At 56.7% G+C, this 23,605-nt stretch overlaps 2 protein-coding genes and 1 long non-coding RNA gene across 6 annotated transcripts; 1 reads left to right on the forward strand and 2 right to left on the reverse strand.

Annotated features, from left to right (window-relative positions):
* Positions 1-1,006: 1,006 nt before the first annotated feature.
* RGL3 (ral guanine nucleotide dissociation stimulator like 3) lies at positions 1,007-14,113 on the reverse strand. 2 transcript variants are annotated; one of them, XM_045492015.1, is made up of 19 exons: positions 13,792-14,090; positions 13,213-13,326; positions 12,344-12,567; positions 12,162-12,215; positions 11,829-12,043; positions 7,912-8,054; positions 7,609-7,824; positions 6,800-6,903; positions 6,594-6,678; positions 5,386-5,442; positions 5,191-5,277; positions 4,956-4,988; positions 4,754-4,875; positions 3,961-4,056; positions 3,791-3,859; positions 3,606-3,702; positions 2,818-2,970; positions 2,617-2,731; positions 1,007-1,622 (listed from the first exon to the last, which is right to left on the reverse strand). In XM_045492015.1, the coding sequence occupies exons 1-19, from the start codon at positions 13,822-13,824 to the stop codon at positions 1,504-1,506; spliced, it is 2,136 nt and encodes a 711-aa protein (XP_045347971.1). In that variant the 5' UTR covers positions 13,825-14,090; the 3' UTR covers positions 1,007-1,503. The 2 variants fall into 2 exon arrangements, with proteins under 2 accessions (XP_045347971.1, XP_045347972.1); XM_045492016.1 differs by lacking the exons at positions 1,007-1,622; positions 2,617-2,731 and having other exon boundaries at positions 2,853-2,970; positions 3,965-4,056; positions 13,792-14,113.
* Positions 14,114-14,391: 278 nt separating this feature from the next.
* On the reverse strand, positions 14,392-23,559 carry ODAD3 (outer dynein arm docking complex subunit 3). Of its 3 annotated transcripts, none has more exons than XM_045492021.1 (13): positions 22,743-23,559; positions 21,389-21,510; positions 21,211-21,288; positions 18,880-19,047; positions 18,679-18,780; positions 18,449-18,574; positions 18,171-18,293; positions 17,540-17,692; positions 16,420-16,580; positions 16,179-16,335; positions 15,427-15,582; positions 14,916-15,000; positions 14,392-14,747 (listed from the first exon to the last, which is right to left on the reverse strand). In XM_045492021.1, exons 1-13 carry the CDS (start codon positions 22,981-22,983, stop codon positions 14,629-14,631), a joined length of 1,791 nt encoding a protein of 596 aa, XP_045347977.1. In that variant the 5' UTR covers positions 22,984-23,559; the 3' UTR covers positions 14,392-14,628. The 3 variants fall into 3 exon arrangements, with proteins under 3 accessions (XP_045347977.1, XP_045347976.1, XP_045347978.1); XM_045492020.1 differs by having other exon boundaries at positions 18,880-19,050; XM_045492022.1 differs by lacking the exon at positions 15,427-15,582 and having other exon boundaries at positions 18,880-19,050.
* Positions 18,234-19,360, forward strand: LOC123605317. Its single transcript, XR_006715716.1, has 3 exons — positions 18,234-18,350; positions 18,925-19,035; positions 19,125-19,360. It is a non-coding gene; the product is annotated as an uncharacterized LOC123605317 (long non-coding RNA).
* Positions 23,560-23,605: the final 46 nt, after the last annotated feature.

Genomic DNA, 23,605 nt, shown 5'->3' on the forward strand with positions numbered 1-23,605 from the left:
CTGCTTCATTCTAACCAGCGCGGGGGGCGGGGGGGGGGCAGAAAAGAGGGAAGGGGAGGACACGGGCCTTCGGTTTAAGAGCCGGCTCTTAAACCCGGACTAAAATTTGCTCACATCCCATTGGCCAAGACTTAGTCACATGACCACACTTTGCTGCAAGGGAGACTGGAAATGTGTTTTCTACACTCAGTGGTTGCTCTATTGCCACAAAAGGTGGCTGGATTTGGCGGGGGGGGGGGGGGGGGGGGGGGGTTCAGTCTCCTCAGCAAATCAGAGCCCAAAGACCGCAACAAAATCCTGATATGTTTGGAATCCCTGGATCCAACGGTGACTGACGCTGGACTCAACTGAACTTTTCGAACACGCGAGCCATTCGTTTCCCGTTTTGCATGTCTGTTTGAATTGGGTTTCTGAACACTCGAAGCACAAAGAACCCTGATTAACAGTGAGATATATAAAGCCCCTAGTTGATGTACAGCATGGAGTAGAAGTTCCTACGTGAACACACTATTGCTACGAATGCGGTTGTGGCGGGCGCCTGGGTGGCTCAGTCGGTTAAGCGTCCAACTTCGGCTCCGGGACATGGTCCTGCAGTTCGTGAGTTTAAGCCCCGAGTCAGGTTCCGAGCCCCGCATCGCACTCAGCGCAGAGCCTGCTTGGGATTCTCTCTCTCCCTCTCTCTCTCTCTCTCTCTGCCCGTCCCCACCACACACTCTCTAAATAAATAAATAAACTTACAAAAAAATGAATGTAGTTGTTTCTGTTGTTAGGACTGTGTTGCAGGTGGCCTTATGGGTCCCTTTATCTCTACCTGCTCTGTTTCTACTTCCTACCCCAGCACAGAGAGACAGGGTACCCCTCTCACCCTCACACCCCATCGACTTAAGGGTGATGACGTCGTTTGTCTCAGATGCCAGTGGAATTTGACTTCTTCAGTCTCCCACACCCGTGGCAGAAAAGCAGCGTATCGCGCCCCCAAATGTTGGGGAGTCCCGCCCCCTGCGTGTGTGACAGCCCCTCCCCCTCCGGCATCCGATCATGTCTCGCCCAGACCCTTTCATGAGGCCGTTGGGTTTTTTTCAGTTTTTGTTTTTTAATTTTGATCTTGATCAAGAGAGAACACGAGGCACAGAACAGACAAGACCCATCTCCTGTTTCATAACCTTGGGCACTGTTTTCATCCACCTCCGTCCCCCCCGGTTGTCAGATTTCTCTGGGGAAGGGTCTGACCCCCCCCTGCCCCCATCCGTGCCCCACCTGCCTTCTATGTTTATGGGATGAAACTCTTCATCCGGTCACTCACGGACTGATGGCTTTGGAAAGAGGATCAAGTACCGGGAGTGTCAGAGAGATGGCATTCGATGAAGTTGGGGGTGGGGGGTGGGGGTCACACGGTACAGAGCACAATGGCTCTATGGGGCAATGGGACTTTTCTGGGAGAGGAGGCCTCTCCCACATCCATGGTGGCAGGGACCAGGCCCCTAGAGGGAGAAGAGGGCCCCCTCAGGTCGAGGAGACGGTAGCTGTGTGCCGGGCCCCGTCCTTCCGCCGCAGCACAAAGTCTCTAGGGGCGGCTGGACTCATTGCATAGAAGACATTGGCGTTGTCAGGAATCGGCAGCTCTGGCCAGGGGTGGACATGATGGTAAAAGGCCTGCACCACCTCATATCCCACCACGGAAGACCGAAGTAACCTTCTGCCATTTATTCTGGCACAACCACCTTGGGTCCCTTCAGCCAGTGCTGAGCCGTCCTCTCGTGGGGAACCTGGACAACCTCTCGCTCAAAGCCTGCACAACCTCAAGTCTCTCCCACCACGTCCACCACGGACCTGGACAACCTCCCGCTATTTCTCTCTGGAGTCTACGCAGCCTGTGCCGGAAGGCTGGACAAACTCGGCTCACCCATCCCAAACAACTTCCTTTTCACCCGGCCAACTCCCAGCCAAGTTCCTGCCGCCCTCACCATGAACTTGGACACCTTCTGACTTCCTACATCCAGCCTGTATAGTCTGTGGCCCTCGCACTTGATAGTTGAACAATTTCCTATATGCCTTCTTAACGTCCCCCCAAACTCATGCCGTGTCCTCTCCTTCTTGAGAACTGGGAACCTTCGATCTGTGTCTGGATTGGGCATCATCATGTTCCCCCTACCCTGAATTTCAATACCACGTGGCGTGCCACATTCAGAGACTTCAGGGTCCCCATGCTGAGCTGGGACAAACCCATTTCTTCACAAACTCAAGCCCAGACCCCTCTTTAGACCCCCACCCTGCCAGGCTGAGCCTGAACAACCTCATGATCCTACAAATTTAAGCCAAGGCAACCTCCTTTCCTCCCTCTGCCATGTGACCCTGGACAATTTCATTTCCCCACAGATCCCAACAAGACACCTGTCGTGTCCCCCTTTCTCTCACACAGCCAGGGCAACCTCGTGACCCTACAAAATCAAGGCACGGATATTTTACTGCCTCTTACCCCCACCCTGCTTTATCTTACCCTTACTCTGTGTTCGACTGGAACCACCTCATGGCCCTGTTAAGGCCAGTCTTGACCCTCATCAACCTGCTGCCCTCCTAGCTAATCCCCAGTCCAGCCTCCAAGCAGTCCCTACTCACCCCTGTCCCCTGGAAGGACTTGGAAAAGCTGGTAGTCACGGGCCCAGGGCTCGGCCACATTGTGCTTTTGCAGGGCTCGCTGCACCACGCTGGGGGCCTTGTCCTGACTGGTGAGCTGGGAAGAGAAGGTGGGTGGTGAGGTGTGACCGCCAAGTTCCAAGGGCAGGGCTGCCCCGGTAGGTTCCCGGCCCAACCCCTCACCAAGATGCTCCGATACAGGTTCCCGTGGTCATTGTCAATGCTGACGCGGATGACTCGAGCCTCTGATCCCTGCTGCCCCAGTAAGGAGATGTGAGAGCCGCTCAGAGGCAAAGCCAAGGGCCGGGGGCCTGCCAGGTCCGGGCTCAGGGGCAGCTGTAGGCAGTGGGGGTGGGGGCTGAGTGGTGGGAGCCTTATACATCCCGCTACACAGCTGGAGCCTGGGGACGGGCAATCAGGGTGCACTCGCGAGCCCACATCTACGCCATCCCATCACATACAGACCTTCGTGCCCTGTTACAAAGACAAACTTACACATGGCCAATAGACACATGAGAAATCCTATGTACACGGACGGCAGCAAATACACACAAACGCTTATGATTGGTATACATCTACAAGTCCATCAACAGCCCCGTTCACGGTCCCGTGGATACTGGGGATATTTATGCCCATGTTTCCACTCTAGGTATGCGCATTCCTGGGGACACACATATCCTTGCAAAGGTGTGATCACACCCAAAAGTGCACTGTGGGCAAGCTGACTCATGGGTCCAGGTCCGAGCACAAGCCAGACTGAGGGATAATCCCTTAAACAGGGCCATGGAGATGCACGGGGTCTCCTGAACAGACACCCAGGGTGCTCAGCCAAGCACGTGTACAGCCACTTATGTACATGCGTGGTCATGAAACCACACACGCGCATGCACGCACACACACACACACATACACACACACACACACGGCCCTGCGTGCCCACAGTCCCACATGCACACAGGCAGTCTCAGTACCTTGGTGGCGGGGCTCTGGGGCCCTGGAGAGGCCGGGGGACTGCCAGGAGGAGGGTCTCTGGCTCTAGGGCTAGATGGCGGGGACCCTGGGGAAAGACTGAGGGAGATACAGAGCCTGAGGTCGAGCGGCTGCCCTGACCTCTGACCCTGCCATCTCCAGTCCTTTCACTAACTGGGATACTCACCTGGAGGTGGGGGACGAGGGGTCCCCAGGACTCCCACCAGGGGATGAGCCCTTCTCTCGGGACAGCTTTCTAAAGATAGAGACGAGGGATGAGGAGGAGATCAGTCTCGGGCCCAGGAGCGCTCTCCCGTCTCTGCCCACCCCTGTCCCCACGCACAGCCCGAGACTCACGCACTGAGGCGCTTGGTGAGGCTGAGGCGCCGTCGGATGCGTGGGGAGCTGGGGCAGGAGGCAGCTGGTGGCTCAATGACACGGGAGACATGGTAGCTGAGGAGTCAAGGTGCACATGGGGTGGGGTGGGGCCAGGAAGCAGCAGGGAATGAGCTGAAAGCTTGGCTAGAATCAGTGAAGAGCCGCATTTTGGGGGATGGGGGGGGTGCGGCAGGAGTTGGGCACCAAGTGTCAGTGTCAGGGTAGTAAATGGCAGGCTTTTAGGCCACCGGGGTCTTACTAGTTATGAGAAGGGATGGCTTGGTTGGCAGGTCACGTGGGGATTGGCTGCGTGGGATCGAGGAGTAAAATTGGGTCAAAGATAGAGTTCCAGGTCGAGTGATCATTGGGGTCAATGACGGGGGCAATGGATTCAACAGAATGAAAAGAAACGGTTGGGAGAGTTGAGTTGGATGGTCAGATGCACATCAAAGTTGGAGTCAGTTATTCAGAACCGGGGGCCAATGACTGGGCTCAGAGATCCAGACTGGGGTTACAAATGGGGTCATAGGTCAGATAGGGTCAGAAGGTGGGGAGGCAAACGGATGGGCCAGGTGACTGGAATGGCCAGCTGTCCATTAAAGGCTGAAGTCAGAAAGTCAGATGGGGTCAAAATCTGAGGTGACCTGGGACCCTCGGTGGACTGGGGAGAATGCAAGGTCATAGGTTGGGGGTCGGGGCTCAGGAGGGTGTCTGAGGAGGTGGAGCGATACGTGTGTGCCATCGCAGGGGGATGGTGGCTGGACTGAGTCACCTCTGCTCCTCGCTGAGCTGGCGCTGGGCACGCAGGGCCACCAGGATGGGTGCGCGGGGACTCAGGCAGTAGTTCCGACAGCGCTTCTGCAGCTGCTGGATGTGGGCCAGGATCTCCCACTCCTGAGGGGGCGGGGCCTCTGAGAACCTGCCCTGGCCCTGCCCCCACCCTGTCCCCCCCATGCCCACCCAGTGCCACTCACCTTCCTCCTCTTCTCAAAGTTGATGAGATCCCCCTGGGGGCAAACTTTGTCTGAACTGGAGCCTCCAGAATCGAGGACTGAGGGTCAAGGTCAGGGGCTGGGATGTCAGGAGCCCCACTGCGCTAAGGGGGCTGGGGTAGGGAGTGCGGGCAGGGTCAAGGGGAGGATGTCAGGAGGCCCACTGTGCTGAGGGGAAGTGGTGCTGGGGTCAGGAGTCAAGGGTCAGGGGTCAGACCTCCAGCATGTCCGGCAGGGCTGTGTCCAGCATAACCAGGTCCGTGAGAAAGGTGCCAAGGTAAGGGACAGGGCCTGGGGGCAGTTTCTGCGGCCCCAGAACTCCAGTCACTCTCAGCCGTCACTGACCCCATCACGTAGCACCCCATTCCGTGAAGATTCTGCTCGTCCCCCCATCCCAAACCACCTCACTCACTGGGGGCGGGCTTCCTGGGAGGGGGTCCTCCTCTTGGGGGCCCTCGGTGGCCTCCTCCTGGGGGAAGGGAAGAACTGAGCAGTCCTGGGGTCTCTCTGACCCTTTTTCTCAGGAAACATGCCTCAAGACCCACCACCTACACCTGTTTGCCTTCAGCGGCCACCAGCCAGTTGTAAAAACCAAACCCAGGGAAAACCGAACAAGGGAAGCGAGCCGATTAGCAGCCTCCTCCAGGGCTGGCCTCAACCCGGGCGAGAAGGCTTGTCCCGGCCTGAATGGCACAGGCCTGCTATCCATACCCTGAACCTTGCCTTCACAGCATCGCTCTATCTGGTAATTCATTATATCATCGCTAGGCCGTTATTATTGTGTTGTGTGTCTCCCTATATCAGGCCTGATATCCGCCCCCCCCCCCCCCGCCAGGGCAGGAACCTCGTCTGTCTGGCTCATGGTAGGAGTCTCCTGGCACAGTGCCCGCCACACGGTAGGCGCTGAATTCAGAGCTCCCTGCTCCTTGACCTCTTATCCTTATTCGAGACATGCATTCACTCACAGATATTTATTGAGCAGCTACTCTGGGCCAGGCTCTGTTCTGAGTGCTAGGGAGGGAGCAGTGAGCCAAAGAGACCAGAAAATCCTGGCTTCGCAGAGCAGACATTAGCCAGGGAGAGGCAGCAATAACCAAGCTACACATGTACCAGGCAGAGATAAGGGCGATAAGGCAGCAAGCGAAGCGAGACCTGAAGAAGGTGAATGTGAAGAATGTTCTGGGCCGAAGGAACAGGCTTCACATTCCATCTAGTCTGGATTCACCCTAAGAACCAGCACCCAGCTGCAGTTAAAATCTAAATCTGGCCTACACCTCGTCTGCCTTGCGGGCACGTAAGTTTTAGTTTTGCTTATCAAAGTCAAGTCCTAGCACAATTTTATTTTTTTACTCTTTGCTAGGACTCTGGCCCCAAGCGACCTTCTCCATGTAACTTCTGGTATTTGTTGAACGAATAAACAAGGCAGTCACTGCGTGTGAGCTGTAAGGAGGGCGGCCGGGGCAGTAAAGCCCTGGGGCTGTCCGCTAACACGGGAGGAAGGTCATTGCTGAGGTGTGTTGGAAGGACACTGAATGTTATGACAATGACAAGCCATGCCATGCCCGGCCCCAGGTCCCTTTTTGGCGGCCGGGGATCCTCGGGGTCCACAGCCATCTTTACCTGGGAAAGAATCTCTCTACTGCTGAGGTGGTTGTTCTCATCGGAGAAAATCTGCGAGAGTTTTCTGAAAGTGGATAATCGTTCCCTGGGGCGGGGGCAAGAGAGGGGTCACGGATCAGCGCCTGGGAAGGTCAGAGCGACGCTGGGGAGGAGGAGGGCCCGCCCCAGCGTCACCAACCCTCCTTCCCTCCTTCTCCCGTCCTCACCGGCTAACGGCGCCCCAGCTCCGCTTGAGGCGGTAGATGGGGTTAGACTGCAGGGCTGACAGTATGGCGCGCAGGGAGGAGAAGTTCCGCAGTTCGCGGCAGCGCTGGACGGGTGGGGCGGGGGCGCTGGTCACACCCCAAGCCTGACCCCCAGCTATGATCCACCTTTGATCCGAGACTTCTGACCCCAGGCCAGACTCCTACAACTCGCCCCCCATCTGACAGGCTACCAAGAGTCAGCCTCCTCCCTCGGGATCCTCCGCTCTCCCCCACCTGCCCCTCCACTCCTTACCTGGCACCTGTCCCCGTTCCTCGCTTCTCCCCGAGCCCTAGAGGTACCCACAGTATCTCCCCAGGACCCAGAGCTCTCCTCCCTGAAGCTATGTCTCACCCCGCGTGGGTATCAACCGTTTACCCTCTTTCCCCCCTCTTCCCTCCCCCCCCACTCTAGTGGGCCCCCAATTTGTTTCTCTTCTTCAGCCTTGAGGCTCTTGCCCCGCCCCTACCCTACCCAGTCCCTGTAGGGACCTCCGCCCCCTTCTCTGGGCTTCGGTCCTTCCTCCAATCCACGGCCTCCCCATTACCTTCTCCCACCCCATCCTCTTATCCCTAAACCCACAGTGTCCCTCTGCAGTCCTGGACCCTAGCCCTGGACTCCTTCCAGGCTTTCCCTTAGGTACCTCGCAACCCCAACCCACCCCTCTTTGCCAGAGCCCTGTCTTGGGCCTTCCGCCTCCAGTCCCCGGCCTCTCACCAGGCCTGTTCCCCACCCCATGCCCCGCCCCCGCCCCCCACCCCCCAACAAGCACCTGGGCGATGCGGATCCACTTCTCCAGCCGCTGCGCCCTCTGTGGGGCGGCCAGGCCCTGCGCTCCGAGCACGGAGCCCAGCACGCAACCGATCACCATGTTGAACTGGGTCACAGTGGCGCGCACAGTGGGGGCAGTGCCTGCGGCCCCTGGACGGTCTCGCTGTGACCACACGGAGCCCAGGCACTCGCAGGGCCGCACCCGAGAAAAGAGCTCCTGGGCGAAGGGAGGCGGTGGGGGTGGGTGGGTAGGATCTGTGCTCCGCGGAACCCGCCCCATTACCGCGTGCCACCCGGGCCTCACCACATCCATCAGGGTCAGCTGCTCGGCCACTTCGTCTACACTGAAGTCTAGGAGCTCAGGGCCTTCCCGCGCCACTGCTTCCTCCTCTTCCCAGCAGCCTTCTGGGGAGTCTGGGCGTGGGGTCTGGGTAGCTCCAGGAGGTACTGAGGGAGTATAAGAAGGGGTTCGAATCCAGGACTGGCTTTGGGACCTTGGACGAGTGCCTTAGTGTCTGAGTCTCACTTTACTTATCTGCAAAATGGAAACCTCCCTGAGGATTTTTAAGGGTGTCAGAGCAACAGAAACGTTCATTTAGCGCCTTGGGTGGTAGTCCACACTAGGCGATTTAACACAATAACCCAGTGAGGGAGGTATTATTATCTACCTTCCACAGATGGGGAAACGGAGGCAGGAAAAATTTGCCGTAAGTCGCACCTTCAGGGAATGGCAGGGCAGGGATTTGAAGCCAGGTGCTTACAGGTTACAGTAGAAAAGAGAGGTTTGTGGGTTTTGTTTTGTTTTGTTTTTGAACCTATATTAAAATAAGATCTGTCTACCCTATTGTGGCGAGAGATGGTTTAATTTTGTAGGTAAGGGAAGGCTATTGGCAGTCCCAAGTCCAAATCCAAATTTGTCCACCAAGCTTGCTATGTGAACTTTAACCTCCCTTGTGCCTTGATTTCTTTATCTGGATTTTTAAAAAATCAAACAGGATCATACATACTAGACTGCCATAAAATAATCAATAGGAAAGATTTTTGGGGCGCCTGGCTGGCTCAGCCAGTACAGCATGAGACTCTGGATATCAGGGTCGTGAGTTCAAGTCCACATTGGGCGTGGATTCTACTTAATTAAAACAAAACAAAACAAAAAGATTTTTCCCATAGTGGGATTCGGTGGTGGCGCCCCCTAGGGACATTTTGGAAATTGAAATCTGCCACCAGGGAGCTGACAGGCTCAGTGAATTTGTGCCACTCCACCTCCAAATGCCACTTCAGGACATTTGCGTCTTTGGAAAACCTGTTTACAATAATCTGCACCTACAACCCAACTCTCTTGCTCATGACCACCCATTAGTTTGGCTCCAGGACTACAAGAACTGTCAAAGTCTGGATCCTTTTTGTTTGGAAATTACGAGCGTTCGCCATTCTGGAAAGCAATGTCCCCAGTGTTTATGCTACTGCACCTGTGTGGTGCATTAGTTGGTGTTTGTGACTGTCACATTCACCATGACGCTATGAGAGACAAAGGCTCTGGACAACCTCATCATGTCCCCTAGTAAGACATGCCTAAGGGCTAACACAGCAACAAGGATAGTTTATTATTGTATGAACTGCTTTCACTTTATTTCTCCTTCATATTAGAGTTACGGCACCATAGTATTATTTTTTACTTACCTTTGTAAGTGCATTTAATTAGCTGTCTTTAATTTCAAATTAGGACAGATGGCGTTGCAAAATCATAGTTTTAGAAAGTTGTCATTGGAAAAAAAATTGCACCTCAATTAATCAAATCTGTAGGTCTTACAGCAAATATGGGGATAGAAGAACATGCTACATGTCACCATGAGACAGCGAACAGGTAAGTGGAGAATGTGAGACCTTCCTCAGGATGAATGACTCATCCCCCCGCCTCCCCGCCCAATGACATAAACAAAAGGCAAAGGGAGAATGTGATAGAATAAAAGAGACCTAAGAAATGAAAGACCAAGTGCCCTGGGGTGCCTGGGTGGCTCAGTCAGTTAAGCGTTTGACTTTGGCTCAGGTCATGGTTTCACGGTTCATGGGTTCAAGCCCTGTGTCGGGCTCCATACTGACAGTGTGGATCCTGCTTGGGATTCTCTCTCTTGGCCCCTCCCTCATGTGCACTTTTTCTCTAAATAAATAAATTAATTAAAAAAAAAAAAAAAGGAAGGAAGACCAAGTGCCTTAATGGATGTTTGGATTTCAAAGAAACAACTGTAAAAAAAAAAAAAAAAAAAAAAAAAAAAAAGACCATTTAGATTTAGGGACAATGGGAGGATTTGATTCTGGACTAGGTATTTTTTGATATTAAGTGATTATTGCTGATTTTGTTGGAAAAGATTGTAGGCACAAGGTTATATTAAAAAAAAAAAGTCCTTGTCAGGGGCGCCTGGGTGGCTCAGTCAGTTAAGCCTCCGACTTCGGCTCAGGTCATGATCTCATAGTCTGTGAGTTCGAGCCGGCTCTGTGCTGACAGCTCAGACCCTGGAGCCTCCTCCAGATCCTGTGTCTCCCTCTCTCTCTGCCCCTCCCCTGCTCACACTCTGTCTCTGTCTTTTTCAAAAATAAATAAATATTTTTTAAAAAGTCCTTGGCAGTTAAGGTGCATACCTAAGTATTTACGAGTGAAGTGACATCAACATGGGATTTGTTTTCAAGTTATCCTGAAAAGACATTTTTGTGTCAAATTCTTAATTGTTAAAAATGAGAAAGGGGTGTCTGAGGGCTCTTTATACCATTCTCTCTACTTTCCTGTGTGTCGGCAATTTTTCATACTAAAAAGTAATGCCCCCCAGAAAGATGTTAAAATGCAGTGTGTCCCAGAGCAGGGCCCACAGTAGGTGTCCAATAAATGCTCATTTCTCCTCTGACTTCAAGAACTCACAGCTCAGGGCGGTTCTTTCAATAGAATTGTCTGCAGTGGTGGAGACATTTTGCTACCTGCGCGGTCTACTATGGCTATGAGCACTAGAAATGTGGCCAGTGTGACCATATCGCTGACATTTTTATTTTCAGTTCAGTGTCTATAACCCCATGCGGCTAGTAGCTACCCCATTGGACCATTTAGCTTTAATGCCTTGAAATCAGCTGGCGAAATCCTGCAGGCAGAGGAAGAAAGACACTTAAAAAAACCAAGAGGGAAGACGGAGGGATAAAATATACATAAATAACCGAGACTTTGTCACCAGGGAGAGAAAAAAATAGCTGCTACTTTGTAAAGCAGAGAGGAATGTGGCCGCTTTAATCTGAGGATTAAAAGATGGGGGTTAGGGATTTAGATGCTTTTGGTGAAAGATGATACTTTATAAGCAGGATGCAATTATTCAGTCAACAAATCTTGGTTGTTCCTGCCCCTGGGGACAGAGTCTACGACCAGGCAGAAAAATAAGGCTGGCGAGGACGCAGAGTAGGGGGATATATTTGCTGGGAGGTGATCAGAGAAAGCAGGTCTGAGGAAGTGAACGAAGACCTGAATGAAGTAGGTAGATATTTTTCCCTCCCCCGCAAAGCTCTCTACAACACGGGTGGGCAAACTCGGTAAAGGACCAGATAGCTTGCTGATGCCTCTTGTGCAAGAAAATAGCAATCGCACTATGACTTTTTATGTATTTTCGTTACAGGTGGTAGATTCCAATAAGCGAGAATCCGTGATAACAACAATAATGAAGATAATACTATTTGCCAAGCCCTCACTGTTTACTTATATCCTTGTTTACTGTTGTCCTCCCTAGGGAACTGGGAGCTCCTGTCCACTGTTATTTCCCAGAGCCAGTAGCTACGCATGTATTGAATGAATAAAGAGGTCAATCAGGCAAATACTATTATCACCCCCCTTTCACAGATGAGGAAACTGAGGCTCAGAGACTGAAGTGCCAAGGTCAGTCAGCAGAAGGCAGAACTGGGATTTGAATCCGGCTCTCTGTGGCTCCTAGGGTAAGTAGCAATGGAAGGAGTAGTAGCTAGAAACACAGGGCGTCCTGACCCAATGGTAGAGTGTTTTTTGTGCTGAGGAGTAGACAGATGCTAATATGTTAGACAAAAGGTCCATCTTACAGGTGGGGAAACTAAGGCTCAGACAGGGTTAAGAACTCTGCCCAAGATCTGTAGCAGCTCTGTGAGGGGAGAAGGCCCCTGGGGGATGGGTCGTGGAGGAAAAGTCGTGCTCAGGGCACTATCGTGCCCCATACTCCTCACCTGTCCATGCCTCAGGCTGCTCCTCGTCTTCCTGCTTTCGCTCGTCCTCTTCCAGGAAATCTCCCAGTAGCTTCTCTGCCTCCTGGGCCTCGGGCCCTGCTGGGGCCGCCCAGCCCAGAAAGGTGCAGACGCTGCCTAGGTCCGAGTGGGCAGGGGGAGCCCGGAAATCCTGAGGGTGATCCCGCAGCCAGGAGCCCAGCACGGACACCACAGCCCTGGCCAGAATGGAGGGCCTCAGAGCCCAGCCCAGAGCTCTGGACCTTGGGGGCCCCTACACCTCAGATGCGACCTTGGACCTCTAGGACCCCCTACCCTCACCTATGGGAGACCAACCTTAAGTTCTTGTTGACGGGCAGACCTCCTGCGTCTGTCTTCTTGATCTCTGTCCTGGGAAAAGCAATCCCCCATCAGGAGAAGAGGGAGGCTAGGGGGAGCTTAGGGGGAAGGAATGCAGGAGCGAGCACCCAAAGGAGAGTCTGGGGGTGAGAACACGGAGGTTACCCGTTGGTACTGACCCTGGAGGCAGGGGCGGTGGCGGTGGTGGCAGGAGAAGGCCCAGCACACGGGCAGTGGATACAAAGGCCCTGTGGGTGGCCAGGAAGGCAGGCACGAAGCCCGGGTCTTGCTCGTGGTCTCCAGACACCAATTCCCCCACCAGCCGCTCCAGCCTCGCGGCCCTCAGCGCCCGCACCTTGCTCGTGCGGTAATGGAGGAAGGCGTCCGCAACGGGGCTGGAGGCCTGCGGGGCAAGGGGCGGGGGGCGGCAAAGGGACACAGAGGAGTGGCTCGGAGCACCCCCTTTTCCAATTATGCCCAGCGCTCAGCAGCGCTCTTACGTCTGGTCCCGCCCATTGCTCGGAATCCGGCCTCCTGGATTCATTATTCTGCTCCAGGCCCAAATGACCCTCGAGACTCGCCCAGGACCAGGTCGTCCTCCGGGCCCCGCCCCGCGCCCTCACTCACTCGCCCCCACCCCTCCCCGCGCGGCTCCCAGCTCTCCAGACGCGCTTCGCTGGTCTTTCCCGCCCCAGCCCTCCACCCCGGTCCGCTCTCACCCGGCTGCCTCTAACGACGACCCCTCCCTCCAGCGCCGCCCACTAAGCCTGGCGGACCTAGGCCAGGCCTGGCGGACCTGCCGTCCAGTTTAGTCCCCAGGTCCCCGCTCCGGAAGCGCGCGGCCAGCCCCTCGACCCCATTCACCAGGCCGCTCCCCCGGGGCGCCTTTCTACCGCGACCACGTCTGCCTCTAGGCCCCGCCCCTCCCTGGGGCTCAGCCCCGCCCCTCGGCTTCGCCCTCACCTTTTTTGCCTGCGGGCTCCTCCACTCAGCCCCGCCCTCACCTGGTCGCCTCCGGCCCGGCTCCGCCCTCCGGCCCCTTCCTCACCTGGCTGCCCCCAGGCCCTTCCCTCGGGCTCGAGCGCTGACTGAGCTGCCGACGTAAGGACACGCTGAACACCGCTCCTTCCTCGGTCTCCTCGCCCCAGTCCTGCAGCGGCGCCTGGACGCGGAGGCGGGCTGAGGGCGCCGCGGGGGGAGGGGGCCCGGGACCTCGGCGCCCCTCTCCCGCGAGGACTTAAGTCCGGGGCGAGGACTCCCGGCACCACTCCCCCTTCCCGGTCAGACTCTGCGAAACTCGGGGCGGCGTCCCGGGCTAGGGAAGTCCCCTCGGCGCCGCGGGTACCCTCCTCCCTGGTCCTGAGAGGATGGAGTGGCATTCGGGGACGTCCTAGGGTCCAGGCTCACGGAGTCTGTCCCTGTCCCCTCCCCCCCCCCCCAGATGAGCTCGGAGACGCCCCCATCCTTAAGAGGTTACCAGCCACTTCACTGGGTCAGGGACCGGGAGGCCGGGTTGGGAATCAAGTGTCCGATTTGAGGGGAGATAGGGTCCGGAAGGCGAGGACCTGGAGCTTCGGGACCTTGGGATCGCCAGGGATGTGGCGTCCGGGACCCCTGGTCCCCTTACCAGGGCGAGGTCCTTGCCCGCTGTCCGATCCATGGCCAGTGCCCGTCCCGCTCCACGGCGCGGCTGAGTGAGGCGGAAGGGCCGACGGGCGGCGGGCAGTGGCCGGGCGTTGGGGCCCGTAGGGCAGGGCGGGGCGACCTGGCCGTGCAGGGGCGGGGCAGGACCCACGGCTCTCGGATGCCCCCAGCTGGACCCCAGCGCCAGCCCAGGCCCAGGGAAGAGAGGTCCAGGCTTTCCCTATAGGGGTATATCAATCTGTGCTCAGGTGAAAGGACACCTCTCTGTCCCAGGGAAGGGTTCTTTTCTGTGTCTCCAGGTGTGGGTGAGCCAGTGTGTACAGCTAAGGGGGGGGGGGGGGGCGGCGGTCTGCGGCCCCAGGAGGAGAGTACCCTGTCCTCCAAGTGGACCACACCTGGTCCTCTCCAGGTGTGGAGGTATCTCCTACTTTCCTGTTGGTGGGGGTGCTCAATCTGTGTCCCCAGCTGATGGGAGTCCTCACTCCCCAGGTCAGAGAAGGTGGAGTCTACGGGCCCCGGATCTTAGGGGCGGCCGGTTTAGTTTGCAGCGGTGCAGGGTCAAGGAGAGGCAAATACCCGGGGGGCTGGTCGGTGACCTTTATTGCGCTATTCCGAGGCCAGCGCGGCCCGCCTTGGAAGATTTACTGTGGGAACGTCCGGCGGCCCGGCCCCCTTTTCTACTCCCGGCGCCACTGGCCTTCTCCGCTCCCTTGTACCGGTCGCGTTTGGCCCTCCAAGGGGCCCGAGGGCCTGAGGCTGGACCCAGAACGGTTGGGAGCTCGCAAGGGCCCGGAAGCACCAGGTGGGTGTGAGCGTGAGCTTAGGACTTCCTCGAACGACTGCGCTTCTTGCTGCGGGATTCAATTAATTTCTGGGAACGGATCTTCAGCGCCGCACGGGTCGCCACGTTGCTCTCTTCATCCTCGCTCTCCTCTTCATCTGCGGGGGGCAGTGAGGGGATCCGGGTTCCCATTCTTGGCTCAGATTTCTCTTCCCCGATTTTACCGCCCCTCCCCCCCCCCCCTTGGCCCCAGGCCCGGCCTCGGACCACTTTTCGTTGCCCGGCTTGGGCCCCCAGCCCCGCCCCTTTTCCCTGACCGTACTGACCGAAGAACTTGTCCTTGTGACTGGCAAGGGGCAGAGCGATGCGGGTGTTGTACCGGGGCAGCTTTCCCTCCAGGATGGAGTAGAACTGGAGGGAGGGAGGGAGAGGGAGAAAAGAAGAGTGGGCGGGGTAGAGGCTACAGGGAAGTTCTGTACCCCGCCCCTTCCTCACCCCATTCCAAGATGTACCCTGATTCCACAGGAGACCTCTGCCCACCCCTCCGGTTTAGTTTTTCTCGGGCCCAGCCGAATTCTGCGTTCCGAGATACCCAACCCCGCCCTTGGTCCCTGGGGTCCCGCCCCTTGATCCCCGCACACGCAAGCCCCAGCCCTGCCCAGTGGCCTCCTGGTCCCTCTGGAAGGTCTCCCGACCCCTCAAACCTCACACGTTGCCCCTGAAACTCATTCCCGGCCCATAGGCCTCCTCCCTGGTCTCCCAAGGGGTGTCCCCGGCTCCCTGGTTTTCCGCCCCAGCCCCTGCATCCTCAGCCCCGCCCCCTGGCTGAACCGGCACCTCGCGGTTGACGAGGTGGTGCACCATCGCGGCAACGTCCTGGCTCTCGAGTCGCGCCTGCAGCTTCAGCAGCTTTTCTTCCACGACGCCCAGCAGGGCTGGCAGATAGTCATCTGCCTTGGGATCCAGCACCTTTCCAGCGAAACTGCCGGCGTCCTGAGGCCGGGGGTGGAGCCGAGTCAGCCCGGGGGCGGGGGGGGGGCTTTCCCCCAACAGAACCAGATTTTTGAAGGCGAGGGACCACCAAACAGGGGTGGTACTATCTCCCCTGTGCGGCGGGACCTCTGTTGTCAAGGGGCCAAGCAGGTGAAGGGAGAGCCTCTGAACTCCAGAGGAAAACAACTGGTGGAGCGAGGGGTTTTAGTGGGAGAAGGGAGTATTAACTCGGGAGAAGCCAGAAGAAATGGGACTCTGCTTCCGGCAGGCTGGGGCTTCCCCTGTCTCAGGCCGCCCAAGCACTGCAGTGGGGTCTCTGGGGTTTGGGGTGCGGAGGCAAGGTGGGACTTTCCCGTGAAGCCGGGACAGGCTCTCTGAAGTCCTGAGCCTCTTGAGAAGTAAGGGGTTTCTCTGCGGGGACAGGGGTTGGGGACTCTGAGCAGTGGGGGAGGTCTCCCCCTGGAGGCAGGCCTCTGACATCCCGGACAGGGCATAGGGTGGGTCCCCTGGAGTAGGCTCCCCTGAGGAGGGGCGGGAACCCCAGCCTCTCGGGCTGTGGGAGGCTGTGGGCCCAGCTTCCTGCGGGTGAGGCCTACCACGGCGATGTGTTTCATTTTGCCTGCCAGGTGTTCAAGGCCTTCCCTGGCCATCTGCATGGACTGAATGGTGTGTTCCAGCTTATCCTGGGCCTCGGTGCGCCGCTGCTCTTCAGCCTTGAGGCGCTCCTGCAACTCAGCCTGCAGCTTCTGCTCGCTACAGGCGATGGGGAGGTCGCCGCTGGAGCGCCTTGGAGCCCCCCGGGGCCCCCATTCTCTCCCTTGGGCACCGGGGCCTCACCTCACCAGCGTGGCCTCCCCCGAGTACTTGAGGTCTTCGAACTCTCGCTGCAACCGCTGCTTCTCTTGCTTCAGCGTCAGCAGCCTCTGTTTGTTCTTGTTCTTGAGCGCCTCCAAATGCGTGAAGGCGTCGCCCTGTGCCAGGAACCGCCTCACCACCGCCTGCAGGCCGCCCAGCCCTAGTCAGAGGCAGGGCCCCGGGGCAGGCTTGGGTGCACCCCCTCCTCCTTTCCCCTGGGCACGCGGGACAGATGGCCTAAGCTGGTGGCTTCTGCGCAGCGATGCTTCTGGACTCTGTGAGCTAGACTCAGAGCTGCCTGGAGGGTGGGCAGTCCCCAACACACAACTTTTGTGGGGCCTTTGTCTCTATAATGAATTTGAATCAGGTAAAACCAGCGTGTGGTGCAGGGCAGCAGAGAACACAGTTGCTTTCCAAAATCAACCTGCCATCCGTGTTAGGCCTGTGAATCTCGCCCAACCCAGTGAGGGAGCATGGCCAATCTCCGGAGCTATCTGCCCATCAGGTCGATTTCTGGAAAGTTGCCTGGTCACAGTGCCCCAGATGACCCCATAGATCGGGGTTGCCCTATGGGAGGAGTAGCGAGTGGGAGAGCGTCCAAAGGGGAGAGACTGAACTGGGGTCCAGTGGAACCAGTATCCACCGGCGGGAAACATAGGGTTTAGCAAATTTCAAGGAAAATGCTCCAAAGCATAGGCCCCAGGGCAGGGGCCCAGCTTGCCAAGGGTCTGAGAGTGGCACCGGGCAGTCAGTCTACCGTGCCCCGGACCATGTTACAGACACTGGAGACACAGGAGAGACCAAACTCACAGTTCTCACAGAGCTGACATGCCAAAGAAGTTAGTGCTAGCATGAGAGCAAACAGGAGGGGGAATGGTGGCGAGTGTAGACAGCTCGAGGGGGTTTTGCTTGTGAGGAGCGGCAGGAAAACGGGGCAGTAACTGGAGGAGGAAGGAGTGTCTTTTAAGTAGAGGGCAGGCTTGTGTGCTGAGGAACGGGGCCAGCAGAAAGGGGCGGCTGGGTGTGCTGGCTTCACTGGCCTGGGCTCAGTTTGAGCGTGACTGGAGGGCGGGGAGGGTTGCGGGCAGCGGGCAGCACTCACGTGGGTATCGGCCACGCCGGTGGCTTCCTTGACCTTGCCGAAAAGCACCTCCATCTGGTACATGCTCCAGCGCCGCTTCAGCGTCTCCTCCTTGGCGCGCAGGTTTTCCTGGGTCAAATCTTCGGACTGCAGCAGCACGTGCTCGCGCTGGGTCTGCGCGCAGGTCGAGGTCAGGGCTGGGGCTAGCGCTCAGACAAGGATTTAGGGCCGGGGCCCGAGAGGAGTTTCGGGACAGGGGCCCGGGAGGGGGCGGGGCCAGGAGTGCGGGAAAGGGCGGGTCGGGGACCCGCAGCCTCAGAGGCAGGGCAAAGAGGCGGGGTCAGGAGCGGGGGCGGGGCCTGTGAGGAGGGGGCGGGCTAGCAGGCAGGCTCAGCTTTCGGAGTGGGGGGTATGCAGACGGAGAAGGATGGGGAAGACCCGCGAGTTAGGGGCGGTCCGGAGGTTCTCCAGACGAGGCGATCAGATGGAGGGAGGGCAAGGTCAGAGATGTGGGAGCGGCGCTGGCATCCAGTGGAGGTGGGGGCGGAGTCAGGACCCGTGTGGCGTAGGGCCGGGTCTAGGGTGTGGGCCAACAGTAGGGGTGTGGCTGGGACCGGGGCGGGGACCCGCCCCGCCCCCTGGACACGCCCACCTGGCGCTCCAAGCGTTGGTTCTGCAGCTTCCTCTCCTCCGCGCGCTTCTTGCACTCGGATAAGTGGCGCTCACGCTTCTTGCGCTCTCGGAACACGGACTCCTCCAAACACTGCAGCTGATTCTGGAGAAACGACAGGGGCACAGCAGGACAAGCTGGGACCTCCCAGGGACCCGGGAGGTAGGTGGGAGGGGCTCGAGGACAGCTGGGGTTCCGATTCTGCGCCCCAGGAGACCGTGGCGCCGGGGCAGGATCCCCGGGGCCTGGCAGGCTGGCACCTTGGCCATGTCCCGGGCGTTGGACGCCTCCTGGTCCACCACCTGCAGTTCTTCTAGTTGACGTTTTGTCTTCACCACCTCAGCCTCCATGAATTTCAGCCGGTTTTCCAAGTGAAGGCTCTCCTCCTGGGGGGTGGGGGGGGGGGTGGGACAGGCCTGTGACCGCCGTCCCTGGGCAGGCTGGCCCTCCCGCTTGCCTCCACCCCACCCCCAGACGTCCTGGTCCCTACCTGGAGATGGGCCTTGAGCTGCAGGTATACTCTGGTGATGTGTTCGGCCTCTTCCGCCTTCATCCGGGCCTTCTCCAGGCGGTTCTCCAGGTTCCGCACGGTCTAGAGGGAATCAAGGATGGGCTGAGTCCCCTCGCCTCTCCAGTTCTCCCCAGGATCCCCCCCACCCCCGCCCCACGCCCTGCATCTCAACAGCCTCACCTTGGCCACCTCCGTGTTGCCACTTTGCGCCTCTGCCCGCTCCAGCTCGCGTAGGCTGTACTGCAGCCAGAGCTCATCCAGCAACTTCCGCTGCAAACCCACCTGGTGCCGCAGGGCGTCCAGCTGCTTCACCTTCTCTCTCAGCTGGTGCTCCAGGTACTCCAGGGCCTGCTGGGGGGGGCGGGGAGGGGGGCCGAGAGCGGGAGCCTGAACCCTCCCACCTAACCCTCCCTCTCTTCTCCCAGATCTTGGTTCGCATCTCCCGGCCTCAGCAGCATCTGACCTGGTTGATCCCCTCTTCCCGCCCATTGTCTTCTTTGGTGGCTGCCAGGACCCCCGCTCCCCAGTTTGCCACACCGTCTGTCTGTCGCTTCTGCATTTCCTTGGCCTTGGGAGAGACAGCCTCGCCTCTGTTCACACCCACCCCCTCGACGATCCTATCCAGTCTCAGGGGTTTATTTTTTATTTTAGAGACAGAGAGGGCGAGCTTGGCGGGGGGGGGGGGGGGGGTGGAAAGAGAGAGAGAGAGAGAGAGAGAGGGAGAGGGAGAGAGAGAGAGAGAAAAACTTAAGCAGACTCCATTCTCAGCATGGAACCCGATGCAGGGATCAACGCCACCACCCTGAAATCACAACCTGAGCTGAAATCAAGACTCAGTCGCTCAACTGACTGAGCCACCTAGGTGCCCTCAGTCTCAGGGTTTTAAAGGTCACCCATTGGGGCGCCTGGGTGGCGCAGTCGGTTAAGCGCCCGACTTCAGCCAGGTCACGATCTCGCGGTCCGTGAGTTCGAGCCCCGCGTCGGGCTCTGGGCTGATGGCTCAGAGCCTGGAGCCTGTTTGCGATTCTGTGTCTCCCTCTCTCTCTGCCCCTCCCCCATTCATGCTCTGTCTCTCTCTGTCCCAAAAATAAATAAACGTTGAAAAAAAAAATTTTTAAAGGTCACCCATACACTGAAGACTCTCTCCCTCCTCCCCCGCTGCACAGGCTCACATGCCCATATTTATACTGCCTTCCAGGCATCTCCACCGGCATCTCAAAACCATCATGACCAAAATCGAGTACATCATTTCCCTCCAAACCTGCCCTTCTTGAATCTTCTCCGTTTCGGCTCATGGTAGCTTCATCCTTCCAGCGGCTCGAGTCCAAAAGCTTGACGTCATCTTGTTCTTTTCTTCCATCCCACCTACGTCCAGCTTGTTAGCAATGCTTTGTTTTGTTTCAAAGGTTTTCCCAGAGATATCTGTTTCTTCCTATTTCCACCACTTGTGTCTCAGGGCAGCCAACACCGCCTTCACCTGGATGACCTCCATCCGGCTTCCACTCCTGCATCCCCACAGCCCATTTTCCCCTTCTCTGATTCTTCATAAAACCTGCACCCTTCATCCTGGCCAGCAAAGCCTCCTGCAGGGTTCAGCCCCTGCTGACTCTCTTTTAAAAGTTTCTTTATTGAGAGAGAGAGAGAGAGAGAGAGAGAGAGAGAGAGGGAGAGAACGAGTGGGGGAGGGCAGGGAGAGAGAGAGAGAGAGGGAAAGAATCCTAGGCAGGCTCCGTGCTGACAGATGTGGGGCTCGACCCCCTGAACCATGAGATCAGGACCTGAGCCGCAATCAAGAGTTGGACGCTCAACCGACTGAGCCACCCGGGCACCCCCCTGCTGACTCTCTTGACCTCATCTCCTACAGAGCCCCACTCCCTCCTTCCCATGCAGCCACACTAGCTGCCTTGTTTCGACCTCAGGGACTTTGTGCTTACTGTTCCCTCTGCCTGGAGCATTTTCCCCACATCATTCCCTGCCTGTCTCACTCTCTGGTCAAATATCACCCTCTTAGAGAGAGGGAGCTTTGCTGACTCCCACCCCCCAATCTAAAGTGCAAACCCCTGGCCCTATCCATCTCTAATAAGCCACTCTGTTTTGTTTTATTCATTTCTCTTGTCACTACTGGAAGTTATTTTGTTTTCCTTTCTTTTCTTTTCTTTCTTTCTTTCTTTCTTTCTTTCTTTCTTTCTTTCTTTCTTTCTTTCTTTCTTTCTTTCTTTCTTTCTTTCTTTCTTTCTTTCTTCCTTTCTTCCTCACTACGATATGAAGTTTTGGGGAGTGGAGGTTTGGTCTGGTTTTTTTTGACTGCATAGTCCCCAGTACCTAATACCACGCCTAGCACATGGTCGGTGTGGGATAAAGATTAACTGAGCCAATAACTGAATGCCAGCCGGTGTGGAGAAAGGATAGAAGAGGGTGAGATGGGAGGCAGGGAGTCCAGCGGGGAGGGGACACGAGCTGGAAATGAGGCCAGATGAGGGCAGATGGTCTGTGGAGTGGGGTGGGACAAACCTGGCCTGTCCTGTTCTTCAGGTATGGCTTCTCCGACTTCCACTCCCGAATCACTGCCTGGACCATTTTCTCATCTCCCTGCAAGAAGGGGAGCTCAGTCACCACACACCCAGCCCACCCGCCCCTCGAGGTGCCGCCCTGCCTCTTGGGACCCTCTCGTCCACTTCGGCAGCCTCACCTGGAGCAGGTCCGCCAAACGCAGGTGCAGCGTCCTGGTCTCCTCTCGGAGCTGGCTGATGGTCTTCTGATTTTTCTTGATGGTCCACTGGGTGCTCTCATAAAAGGCCTTCCGGTCACCCTCTGAGTCATGTGAGGTACACAGTCAGTGTCACAGGGGGCGGAGGGCTTCCCAGAGGGAAGCCCTTCCTCTTCTTATCGACTTAATATTGTAACTAGACTTCAGTTGGAGCTCTTATTCTGTGTTGGATGCCGGACAAAGAACTTTCCAAGTATCAAATACCATATGTGAATAGGTATGTACTCATACCCATATCATACCCATTTTAGAAAAGTTTTTATTTACTTAGAGAAAGAAAGAGAGGGAGAATGAGCGGGGCGGGGGGCAGAGAGAGAGGGGGAGAGAGAGAATCCCAGGCAGGCCCTGAACTGTCAGCACGGAGCCCGAAGCCGAACGGTGAAATCATGACCTGAGCTGAAACCAAGTGTCATGTGCCTGACTGACTGAGCCACCCAGGTGCCCCCCACATCATACCCATTTACAGATGAGAAGAATGAGGCTCAGGCTTATTAGATTGTTCGAGGTTACAGAAAGTCGGATTCCAGAGCCCATTCCTTCAACTACTGTGCAAGATAACCTTCTAATAATAACAAAACGATAATGCTAATGGTGTATGTCCGGATTCCCCGACCTTGGCACGACTGACATTTGGGGTGGATAATTACTTGTTTTGAGCTGTCCCATGAACTGTCAGGTGTTGGGCAGTATCCCTAGCCTCTACCCACTAAATGCCAGTAGCACCCCCCTCCCAACAATGTGACAACCAAAAATGTCCCCAGACATTGCCAAATGTCCATTTGGGAGCAAAATAGCCCTCTTCCATTGAAAAACATTGGTTTACACTTTAGAGTGCTTTACTAATGTGCCAGGCACTGTCCTAAGCACGTTATACATTTCAACTGTCTGGGGTGCTGTACTCTTACTATCCCCATTTTACGAACAGAGAAACTGAGACCTATTAGGTCACTCGCAGTCCCCCAAGATCAAACAGCATGCGCAGAGCCTAGATTTGAACCCAGAAAATCTGGCTCTAGAATCTATGTTCTTCACCACCCCGTGCGTGATGGGAGTTGACATTACCCAAAAGTATGAACCACAGTCCGGCTGGTTCTGGGCCCAGGGAAGATTTTATAAGAGGGATGAGGAAAACCACGAACGAGTACGGATTTTTGCCTCCAGAAGCTGGTCACCTGGATGAAGGCCGGGGAAAGGCCCTTGTCACACCGTGCCTGGTCGAAGGGCTGGGTGGACACTGTTGACTCCTGATTCTTGGTGCCCTTTCGAGCCATCTTACCTAACACTTGTACCTTCTTTTGTAACTCTGCCACCTGCGCGTTCACAGTGGACGTCCCCCCGCCGGTGTGGAGGGGTCCCGCCTTGGAATGGAGTGGGAGCCAGGCGTGGGCCGCGCCCTTGCCTTGGGGGTGGCGGTGCTTGGCCCGAGTCGGACTGCTCTTGACATTGGAGGAGGTCGAAGCCTGGTCCTGAGCATGCAGGACGTTGGTTGACGCACCCCAGCACAGAGGAGACGTCATGACTAGGTTGGGGCCTAGAGCCCCTGGAGATTTTAAGGTGGCAACCAGCAATCGCCCCTGTCTGAGATCCGTCGTCGACGCGGGTTCCTCAGGCTCAGGGAGAATGCACTTTCTGACTGCTTGGCGCGGCCTCGCAGCATCTCCCGGTTGCTAGGTAACCTCCGTCCCCTCCTCCTTCCAGCGCTCCCATGGAAACCGCCCGCGTTCCATACCGCCACTCTCATTGGCTAGCGCTGCGCAGAGGGGCGGCCCAATAGGGGGCTGGCAAAGCCGCGCCTCAGGATATTGGGGGGAGGGTACTTTGGGGTCACGTGCTTACTTTTTTTTTTTTTTTTTTAAGATTTGATTTGATTTTTAAGTAACCTGTATACCCAACGTGGGGCTCGTACCCACAGCTCTGATATCAAGAGTCGCAAGCTCCACAAACCGAGCCAGCCAAGCGTCCCCATGTTTTTGTTTTTTTCAATCCCCCTGTCCACCACTCCGCGGGCATTGGAGAGCATTTTTCAGGAACCTTCTTTTCCGGCCGCGGAATCTGCCACTCCCAAGATGGAGGCATCTTGTGCCGCCATTAAGCGGGAATCGTCAGAACGATCCCCTCTAAGACTTCAGAGTCCTATTC

The sequence above is a fragment of the Leopardus geoffroyi genome, chromosome A2 (genome assembly GCF_018350155.1).
Source record: "Leopardus geoffroyi isolate Oge1 chromosome A2, O.geoffroyi_Oge1_pat1.0, whole genome shotgun sequence".
NCBI lineage: Eukaryota > Metazoa > Chordata > Mammalia > Carnivora > Felidae > Leopardus > Leopardus geoffroyi.

Excerpts from the sequence above, each read along its gene's own strand:
- RGL3 (XM_045492015.1), bottom strand. The coding sequence starts at position 13,824 with ATGGATCGGACAGCGGGCAAGGACCTCGCCCTG. Across the intron at positions 6,679-6,799 it reads AGCTGGGGCGCCGTTAGCCG|GGAACGATTATCCACTTTCA; the intron begins GTGAGGACGGGA and ends CCCCCGCCCCAG. Across the intron at positions 1,623-2,616 it reads AGTCCTTCCAGGGGACAGGG|AGCTGCCGATTCCTGACAAC; the intron begins GTGAGTAGGGAC and ends ACCCCTGGCCAG.
- ODAD3 (XM_045492020.1), bottom strand. The coding sequence starts at position 22,983 with ATGACGTCTCCTCTGTGCTGGGGTGCGTCAACCAACGTCCTGCATGCT. Across the intron at positions 21,289-21,388 it reads GTTTGGCGGACCTGCTCCAG|GGAGATGAGAAAATGGTCCA; the intron begins GTGAGGCTGCCG and ends CCCTTCTTGCAG. Across the intron at positions 18,294-18,448 it reads ACGCCCGGGACATGGCCAAG|AATCAGCTGCAGTGTTTGGA; the intron begins GTGCCAGCCTGC and ends TCGTTTCTCCAG.